This window comes from Lottia gigantea (genome assembly GCF_000327385.1).
Source record: "Lottia gigantea unplaced genomic scaffold LOTGIsca_412, whole genome shotgun sequence".
NCBI lineage: Eukaryota > Metazoa > Mollusca > Gastropoda > Lottiidae > Lottia > Lottia gigantea.
In genome coordinates this window covers 4,180-13,729 of record NW_008709428.1, presented here as the reverse complement: position 1 = coordinate 13,729, position 9,550 = coordinate 4,180, and the positions used below count along the sequence as shown (strand labels likewise).

The window sequence follows — 9,550 nt, the reverse complement described above, 5'->3', positions numbered from 1 at the left end:
AAGTGGCGAAGACATACAAAAACAAGTAAAATTAATTATTTTGTTAGCATCTTTAAAACTCATTATACACCTTTCTCTTTAGTTAATGTTGACAACCAACCTGCGTTCAATTCATCAGTTTATATAGAAAGGGAATTCAATGTAATATTAGCATCATTTTTTGTATATACTCTTAAATAGTAGTAGTGAGAATTGTAAACTGTGTTTAGGTTGAAAATTTGATTTTTTTTACACTGACTCTCAATAACAAATTAAATTTAGAATTTTTTGAAATTTTTATTTATCTATTTGCAGGTGTTGATGTTAAGAAAGATGGCTGGTTTAGATAAACTGGGTATTCCTGGAGGTGCTGATTTAAGAGAAGCTTTAACTAACTGTTCTGATCCGTTAGCAGCTATTGAAGAATTTCAAAATGAGAATGGAATCCTTTTACCATCTTTAAAACCTGCTTTACCATTTTTAGATCTTCATGGAATCAAGCGTTTTGAATTTCATACATCAATCTTGGAACAGATGATAGATAAATTGACCAATCATATTAGGTTATTAGCTACTGAGGGTGGTGATGACAGATTTAAAAAACTTGAATCTTTACTGGAGAAAAGTTTTCCAGTCATAAAGTTAAAAACTGTGCGACCAGTTGTGATGTGTATCTTAAAATATCTACCAGAAATCAAACCAGAATATCTGAAAATTATTTTTGAAGATAAAGAACTATATTCAGAGGCTGCTACTGAAGTCAAACGACAAATATGGCAAGACAATCAATCTTTATTTGGTGATGAAGTCTCACCTCTTTTGTCTCAGTATATTCGAGAAAAAGATTCATCTCTACTGAGCCATGAAAATAATTCTTTAACATTTTACGTTCCAATGCCGAAAGCACGACGACAAGGGGAAGTTGTTCAAAAACTCGTTCACATGATCGGCAAAAATGTAAAATTATATGACATGGTCTTACAGTTTTTAAGAACTTTATTTTTACGAACTAGAAATACTCATTACTGCACATTACGAGCTGAGTTGTTGATGGCCATCCATGATTTGGAAGTCAATGAGATTTGTTCTGTTGATCCATGTCATAAATTCACTTGGTGTGTAGACGCTTGTATCAGAGAAAGACTAGTAAATGCTAACAGGGCCAGAGAACTTCAAGGTTTTTTAGATGGTCTTAAGAAAGGTCAGGAATTTGTTTTGGGGTAAGGAAAAGAAAGTCATTTTATTAATCTTTGATCATCAGTAGTAATGTTTATAATACATAGAGAAATTTGTTTTTACTGTTTAAAGATAGAAATGATATCTCTATCAAATAACTTTTAAATATTATGGCCCCACTACATGAATTCTGTCACAAATTTTATACCATGGAATGCGTTAAATCCAAGGAATACCATGGAATGCGTTAAATCCAAGGAATACCATGGAATGCGTTAAATCCAAATGATTATTGATGTGTTATTGTTTGAAATAACAATTTCTCTTACAGTGATTTGTCTATGATATTATGTGATCCGTTTGCCCTGAATACAATTTCTCTATCAACTATGAAAGTTTTACAACATTGTGTCAACACGGACACTCTACCCAGGGTGAGTTTTATTATTGTTTTCATTATTCATTCATTATTTATTCAATACTTATTCATTACTTATTCAATACTTATTCATTACTTATTCATTATTCATTCATCATTAATACAGGCTTTTACAATAAAATCATTTTCCTGATTGTTCACAAATAAAAAGGAAATATATAAGACCAAATATAAATAGTGTGTAACCACACTCAAATAATATACTCTACACTCAAATAATATACTCTACACTCAAATCATATACTCTATACTCAAATCATATACTCTACACTCAAATAATATACTCTATACTCAAATCATATACTCTATACTCAAATCATATACTCTATACTCAAATGATATACTCTACACTCAAATCATATCATTATCAGATTAAACTGATTAAAATTCATTTCAGGAGAACATAGATCTTCAATTGTTAATTCGAATGATGGCACTGGGCCTTGGTGCCTGGAACATGATTGATAGCCAATGTTTTAAAGAACCCAAATTGGTAAGAATAATTCATTTATTATACACAGGATATTATACGATACTGAAAGTTTTATTCTGTGATGGCTCTATAGAGTAAGTAAGTTAATGAAAGTTTTATTCTGTGATGTCTCTATAGAGTAAGTAAGTTAATGAAAGTTTTATTCTGTGGTGGCTCTATAGAGTAAGTAAGTTAATGAAAGTTTTATTCTGTGATGTCTCTATAGAGTAAGTAAGTTAATGAAAGTTTTATTCTGTGATGTCTCTATAGAGTAAGTAAGTTAATGAAAGTTTTATTCTGTGATGGCTCTATAGAGTAAGTAAGTTAATGAAAGTTTTATTCTGTGGTGGCTCTATAGAGTAAGTAAGTTAATGAAAGTTGTATTCTGTGGTGTCTCTATAGAGTAAGTAAGTTAATGAAAGTTTTATTCTGTGATGGCTCTATAGAGTAAGTAAGTTAATGAAAGTTTTATTCTGTGATGTCTCTATAGAGTAAGTAAGTTAGTGAAAGTTTTATTCTGTGATGTCTCTATAGAGTAAGTAAGTTAATGAAAGTTTTATTCTGTGATGAATCTATAGAGTAAGTAAGTTAATGAAAGTTTTATTCTGTGATGAATCTATAGAGTAAGTAAGTTAATGAAAGTTTTATTCTGTGATGTCTCTATAGAGTAAGTAAGTTAATGAAAGTTTTATTCTGTGATGGCTCTATAGAGTAAGTAAGTTAATGAAAGTTTTATTCTGTACTGGCTCTACCCTATTATGGGGAGAACGTTCTTACCTGGAGAATCAGTGTAGGTCAATATTGTAGTATCCCTCATTGCATACTGCAAGGCTAAGACTATCTTCATTAGGCTAATAAAAATTAAAAACTAATTGAAATTCTGAAAATATTTAGATATATTCAGATAGTTATGCTTCAATCAAAATGGAAATGAATTCCAAGCCATGTAGTTGATATTTACGCCTGTTTTCATGATTTAAACAAATTTGTATTTTTCAGGATGCATCTTTATTTACCAAGTTTATACCAATGATAGTTGGTATGATAGTTGATGATCAGATTAGAGTCACAGCCTCGAGGTTATCTGAGGATTTTAACCCTGCTAACCTACCAGTTAGATTACCATCAGAGCTATATGCTGAGTATATTATTGATAGCTCTATAGCCAGTTTATTGGCTATGTACTATTCTTTACAAGCCCTCAGATTAAAGGATCGAATCGCTGCCTGTCAAATCATACCAACTTTGATGCATTGTGAAAACGACCGAGCTTATGAAGACACGTTTCTTCATCCGTTTATCTCCTACTTGATTCAAATGCCTGAAGAATTTGCTTATGAAGATTTCACCTCTGTTGTTTTAGATGATTTTCTATTGGTAGGTAGTAATAGTATTGCTCTTTCATTTCTCCTTAATTAAAAATTCACAGCACTTAGGTGGAAAGAAAGTATCTAAAAGTACAACCTTGTTGAAATATTAATGAATACTGTTTTTGATCCCACTATTGATTTTATGTTATAAATTAACTTGACAATAAATGTCATATATTATTGGTAGAGAGAACTTGTTTTATGAATTTACTACAGACTTGAAATTAGATGGTTTAGATTTTTCTAGCTAGAGATTCTTCCCCTTCAACTCTTTGTATTCACACTACCTGTGTATTATATAATTGTTATTGTATCTAATTACCACTAGTGAAGATAATATAATTATATGTTTGCAGCCAGCAGTATCACGAGAGAGTGTATTAAGACATTTATTACGAGTGTTATGGTATGTTCATCATAAGATATCACCAGTTCGATTAGATAGAGTCATGACCACCATTAAACCATCAAATGAGGTATATAATATTTTATTTCTTGGTTTTTTAACGCTGACTCTCTACAAAACAAAATAACACTTGACACCTGAATTCTCTTCACTATATGACCACAGTTAGCAGTTGTATAGATTTGAGTGAAAGGTCTTTAAACTAGTGTTAGTTTGGGTGTGATGAGCTCTGATACCTTTGTTTGTCCTTTATGAATTTATTTATTTATTTTTGATTATTGATATCAACTGAAATTGGGTATTTATTTATTTCTTATCATTATCATTATAAATTTATAATTGTTTTTATAAATATTATTATTATTATTATTTTCATTATTTCAGCAAAGTGAGGCATCTCTGAGTGTTTATCAGCAGTTATCAATGAAGATATCATCCTACACCCCCAGTCCTACTGCCCCCCAACAGGAGCTGGATTCACCCCTCATGAATGTACCTGCCCCTACACCAGCCCCTCCATAATTCCATAAAAATTATTAAAATATAAATGATGTATACTTTGATGTATTGTTTTATTTCTTCAAGTTTGTCCTTAAATAGAGCTGTTATTCCTGCCACTCATACACCTAAAATTGCGATAGATTTTCTTATCATACGAAATAGTTGTAGATTTAAATAGTATTATATCACTCAAATTGAATATTTAATACTGGAATTCAATTATTAAACTAATATCAATTATTCATATTTACTACAGACATCATATGTAATATATTTATAATATTTACTACACACATCATATTTAATATATTTATAATATTTACTACAGACATCATATTTAATATATTTATAATATTTACTACAGACATCATATTTAATATATTTACTAAAGACATCATATTTAATATATTTATAATATTTACTACAGACATCATATTTAATATATTTATAATATTTACTACAGACATCATATTTAATATATTTACTAAAGACATCATATTTAATATATTTATAATATTTACTACAGACATCATATTCAATTAATTTTCTATCTGAATAAAGAATTCCATGTCAATTTTATAAGCGATAAATGAGAAATGAGAAAAACGTTTCAATTCCAGGGGAGGTAATTTGAAATATTTAATTATTAGAATATACAATATATCAGAACTTTAACAGTTGTCATCTTAATATCATTATGACAGCAAACTTTACAACATGTCTCTGTTGCTAAAACGCTTCAAGCAATAACTGCAGTTTTTTAGAAATATAATATCATAGTTTATACACTTGACAAATCAATCTCTTACATTAACAATTAAATTGTATCAAAGCAAATAACCAGATTTTCTCTACAGTCTCTTGAGTTTTCAGAAAGTTAATAAGATTTTAGATAACGTTTTAAAGTTATCATTATTTAATATGAAATAAATAAATTAAATCACCCCCTGCATGTTTTTATCTTAGTAGCGGTGGAATTTTCCATTATTGGGTCCTATGTTATACAGTTATCTAAAAACAAATAATAAATTCAGAGATAACAAAGGTCTTTTGGTGTTGTTACATTTTGAATTTAGTAAAGGAAGGGGATTGCACCTGTTAACAGTAAGGATATAGGAGTATCAGCATGATGAGAACTCTAATTTTATTCTGCTGCATTGCAGTTGTGTACTCGGTAAGTTTATAAAACCACGTAGAAATTAATTTGACGACAGTTCACATTTGTTTCCAATTAATTTTCTTATTCAAATACTCTTTTTGATCACTTTATATCACTAACGATTAACGATCATTCGCAAATACCAAATATTCTTATACTGACAGTGAATCGTTTTACATCTGAACTACAAGTTACATTAATCTAACTTTCATCATAACTTTCCTGTTTACCTCTCTTTTTTTCTTTTTCAGGAGATGGTAGCTAAAGGTAAGAAGCTGTACCCATCAAAAATAAAATCGTATTGACGTATTATTCATTTAAAAATTGTTGTCGAGTTCGGGGTGCTAGGAAATACCAAGAAATATGTCATTTTGGGCGCAAAACCGGCAGGTGTTATTGTTAAACATCATCAGACTCTGGGGGAAAAGTAGGCTCCGCCATGCGGCACTGCACAATCAACTTCCAGTCCCACCTCTTATTTCAGGCTATCCAGAACCGATATCCTATATTTGTGACTTCTCTGAGAATTTATGCAATTTCCATGGAAACAGCACTCTTATGGAATGGAAAATAGTCAATTCTACTACCGGAGATTTAAGTAAGTACCACTTCCAGGCAGACAAAATCTACGTACCCTTGTGTTATACACGAGAAATACTACTTTTGGAGCAGGCCTTTGGTAGAAAATATCTTTGTTTAAACTTAATTACATTGAGGCTATTGTTCGTGTTCCCATAGCAAGAGACCAGAAATAAAACCTCATTAATTGATACATGAATCTATCCTTTATAGATCGATTTCTACAAACTAATGCAACAGATACACTAGATCAAAATAAATACGTTTTATCAAGATGTTACACAGTCACCAGTCCCAAACTCTGCCTCAGTTTTAGATACAAACTGACAGGAAGTGACGTCACTAAGTTATTTGTGAAGCAGAAAGGAGGTGATAAATACCAGACGTGGGAGAGTAAGAAAGAAATGGTGAACCAAGGTTGGACTGAGATTAATATAAACGTCTCGTTACTTCCTCTCCAAAAGGAAGTTCAAGTAAGAATATCATAGATTCTTCATCAATAGTTTTATAATCCGGTTTTGTCAGTGTTCCAGGTCGAGACAAAACGTCGTTCTGTTTGAGTGTGGGTCAACGTTGTTTATAGTCGCTTTTAATGGAGAACCACCAATTGAATGTTTAAAAACTCTCTGTCGACTGGCAAAGCACATATTTAGATTACAGAAATATACATGTATTTAGATACACTCAATATGATAATATGTTTTTATCTAAATACGAAATGATTATTTTCTGTCTATTTCTCCTCAATTTTCTTACAAGATTTTTTTAACTTTGACAACGTCATAAGTATTTTATACCCCCGGAACTCTGATCAAATCTGTGAACGAATTAGCAGTTTTCCTTGCTACTAACACAATTTGAAACTGAACAAACACAGCCAGTTGTTTTGTTTTTTTAATTTTGATAATAATTTACGTGCAATTTTAAAACATAATAAAAATTATATTAAAATAAGCTGGTAATTCACCATATTTATACAAATTAACGTTACCAATTCTTCTGAGTGAGAAAATTCAAACAAGAATAAAGATATTTCTCTTTTCTTAACCTTTTCAAAACGTTATATTAATTCAAATATTTCAAAAATATTCATCACAATAGACGACGTATTCGGTGGTAAAAAGGTTTACCATAAGTACAAAGGTCGTTTTATTTTAAGTCAAATACGTAAGAAGACTCAGTTTCGAGACAAAGTCACGTTCATGTATTGAAATAATAAAATAAGTCTAATAACCACGTGGTAAATTCTTGTAATCTTGTGTGAAGGTTGATTCTTATAGAATATTTGCCTGTATTTGCCTGTATATACCAGTCATAATGAATACTGAATACTGAATAAAAAGATGAATAACGAGTGTCATAATGAATACTGAATACTGAATAAAAAGATGAATAACGAGTGTCATAATGAATACTGAATACTGAATAAAAAGATGAATAACGAGTGTCATAATGAATACTGAATACTGAATAAAAAGATGAATAACGAGTGTCATAATGCGATATTTAAAGTTGGGTAAATTGATATACAGTAACACGACTAGATATTGATTTATAGAATGATAATACGTGTCAGAAATAGATAACTAACCGATGGTATTTCAAGGAGTGTCGACTATTTTAATAATGTCTATATCATATTAATAACTATCGTCACAAAAAATACACATTTTCGGTCGGTCGAGTTCATACAACAAAGAATGAAATAACACACCCCAACATGCACGAAGTGTAATCAAATTATCAAAGACATTCCGACGTTTAACACTGGATACTAATAAAATATCTTGTTTTATCTTACAGTTTCTGTTCAAAGCCATCCTTGGTGGAGTTTCTGGAAATACTGTTGGTATTGATGACGTCATACTGGCTCCATATGAATGCTAAGATATAATGATGCCTTTCTGGATTTGTCTTTATATATTTAGTTGTTAAAGAAATACATGTAATTGAAATATGTTTTATGCTTGTAATTGTGTAATTGTGTAAATGATAAGGACTGGAAACCGCACCCAGCTTGGTATTGTAGCATATGAAAATACACATTTATTTTTGACAACTGGAAGCAAGCCTTACAGTTTTCCCCTTCGCATCGAGTTGTAATAACGTAATTTCCGGTAAGCATAGCCATGTTCTACCTTCCGAACACCCGATTCCACCCTGCGACTGAGCTGGTAAACTCAGCAGATTATAGAATATCTAATATTGTACGATTGCTAATCTTTCCTATTTCATAAACAGTTCCAATATGAGTCTCCTCGTGATGGCCATTTTTAGATTAGTTTGTAGATTGTTGAGTGGTATGAAAAATGATAGATATACTAAATAATTCAGAATAATAATTATTTCTATATATTGAGAAGAGTTTATTGACTTCTTTATGAACTTGAAATATTGTGGTTCCTTTTTTTATTTCTGTTGAAAAATGATACCACAATATTTTTATACTTCGATCCTTTGCTGTTGGCATGTGTTTGGTGTCGACATTGTCAGATAATCTAAATTCCTTTACTTAATTCAGTTTAATAACAATTAGCAAAAAAATAAGATCATTGATTTAATTTAAATATTAATTGAAAAATTCAATGAATTATCTCCCCTTGAATATAGAAAATATTTAGTTTGTTGAGTGTCAATGAGCCGTAAAGATTTTCTTTATCTTATTTCATGTGAGTAAAAGTTAAGTGTAACGAATAAGAGATCCTATATCTTGCTTGCCTTTCGTTGTAAACTTTATTATGCTGAAAGTCGAATAACCACCTTAACAAGTTATTTTCTATTAATTTCTGGTTTACTTCCTTGTATACGACTATTAATTTGTACTATGTAGAAATAACGTTTATTCGTGGCCATTCTTCCACATTTTAAAACCCAATTTAGGACAATTCAAACCTCTTGATAATGATTTTACAATGATAATAACTAAGGTTCATGAGGATCATTTCTACCAACTGGTATTTAGTCAAAGCTTTTGGCATTTATTTTTCCCACATAATATTTATAGCTGGGTTGATTGGAATTGCATAATATGTTCCATTTGCTTAATTTTAAAATCGAATATCAAGTGGGCTATTGCCGTTGGTTTATTTCATTGTGGACAACTCGTCAACGTGTCAAAGTCCAAATACAATGGAAATCTCCATATCCATTTACCAGAATTCTACAGGTTTGTGAACATCAGTGAATATCTGGCAATTTATATTGATCTAACTGATTCTCTATTCAGGGGTTTGGAAAAACATATGTAATGAAATAGTAATATACAAGATATATATTACCCTTGAATAGTTACTATGACAACCGACTGCACGAGACATGACCCGCGTTTTGTTTATCGTTTCAAGCTAGCTTGTTTTGGCAATCTGCCACATTTACTCGACAAGATATCGTATTGAGACCTCGTTTTCCTTTAACAAAAACAACAACTCTGTGACCTCAATTTATTTCCAAAATGGTGTCGTTGTTGATC

The 9,550-nt window shown here is 30.6% G+C and overlaps 2 protein-coding genes across 2 annotated transcripts; both read left to right on the top strand.

The window, feature by feature from the left end:
• Window positions 1-312: 312 nt before the first annotated feature.
• Window positions 313-4,403, top strand: LOTGIDRAFT_227518 (hypothetical protein; the record flags this gene model as incomplete). The annotated part of the gene is made up of 6 exons (XM_009060316.1): window positions 313-1,199; window positions 1,487-1,589; window positions 1,992-2,087; window positions 3,066-3,443; window positions 3,793-3,912; window positions 4,227-4,403. The coding sequence occupies 6 exons, from the start codon at window positions 313-315 to the stop codon at window positions 4,362-4,364; spliced, it is 1,722 nt and encodes a 573-aa protein (XP_009058564.1). The 3' UTR covers window positions 4,365-4,403.
• Window positions 4,404-5,418: 1,015 nt separating this feature from the next.
• Window positions 5,419-8,437, top strand: LOTGIDRAFT_239604 (hypothetical protein). The gene is made up of 5 exons (XM_009060315.1): window positions 5,419-5,517; window positions 5,754-5,769; window positions 5,987-6,100; window positions 6,295-6,554; window positions 7,885-8,437. Exons 1-5 carry the CDS (start codon window positions 5,470-5,472, stop codon window positions 7,966-7,968), a joined length of 522 nt encoding a protein of 173 aa, XP_009058563.1. The 5' UTR covers window positions 5,419-5,469; the 3' UTR covers window positions 7,969-8,437.
• Window positions 8,438-9,550: the final 1,113 nt, after the last annotated feature.

Excerpts from the sequence above, each read along its gene's own strand:
- LOTGIDRAFT_239604 (XM_009060315.1), top strand. The coding sequence starts at position 5,470 with ATGATGAGAACTCTAATTTTATTCTGCTGCATTGCAGTTGTGTACTCG. Across the intron at positions 6,101-6,294 it reads TTCTACTACCGGAGATTTAA|ATCGATTTCTACAAACTAAT; the intron begins GTAAGTACCACT and ends TATCCTTTATAG. Across the intron at positions 6,555-7,884 it reads CTCTCCAAAAGGAAGTTCAA|TTTCTGTTCAAAGCCATCCT; the intron begins GTAAGAATATCA and ends TTTATCTTACAG.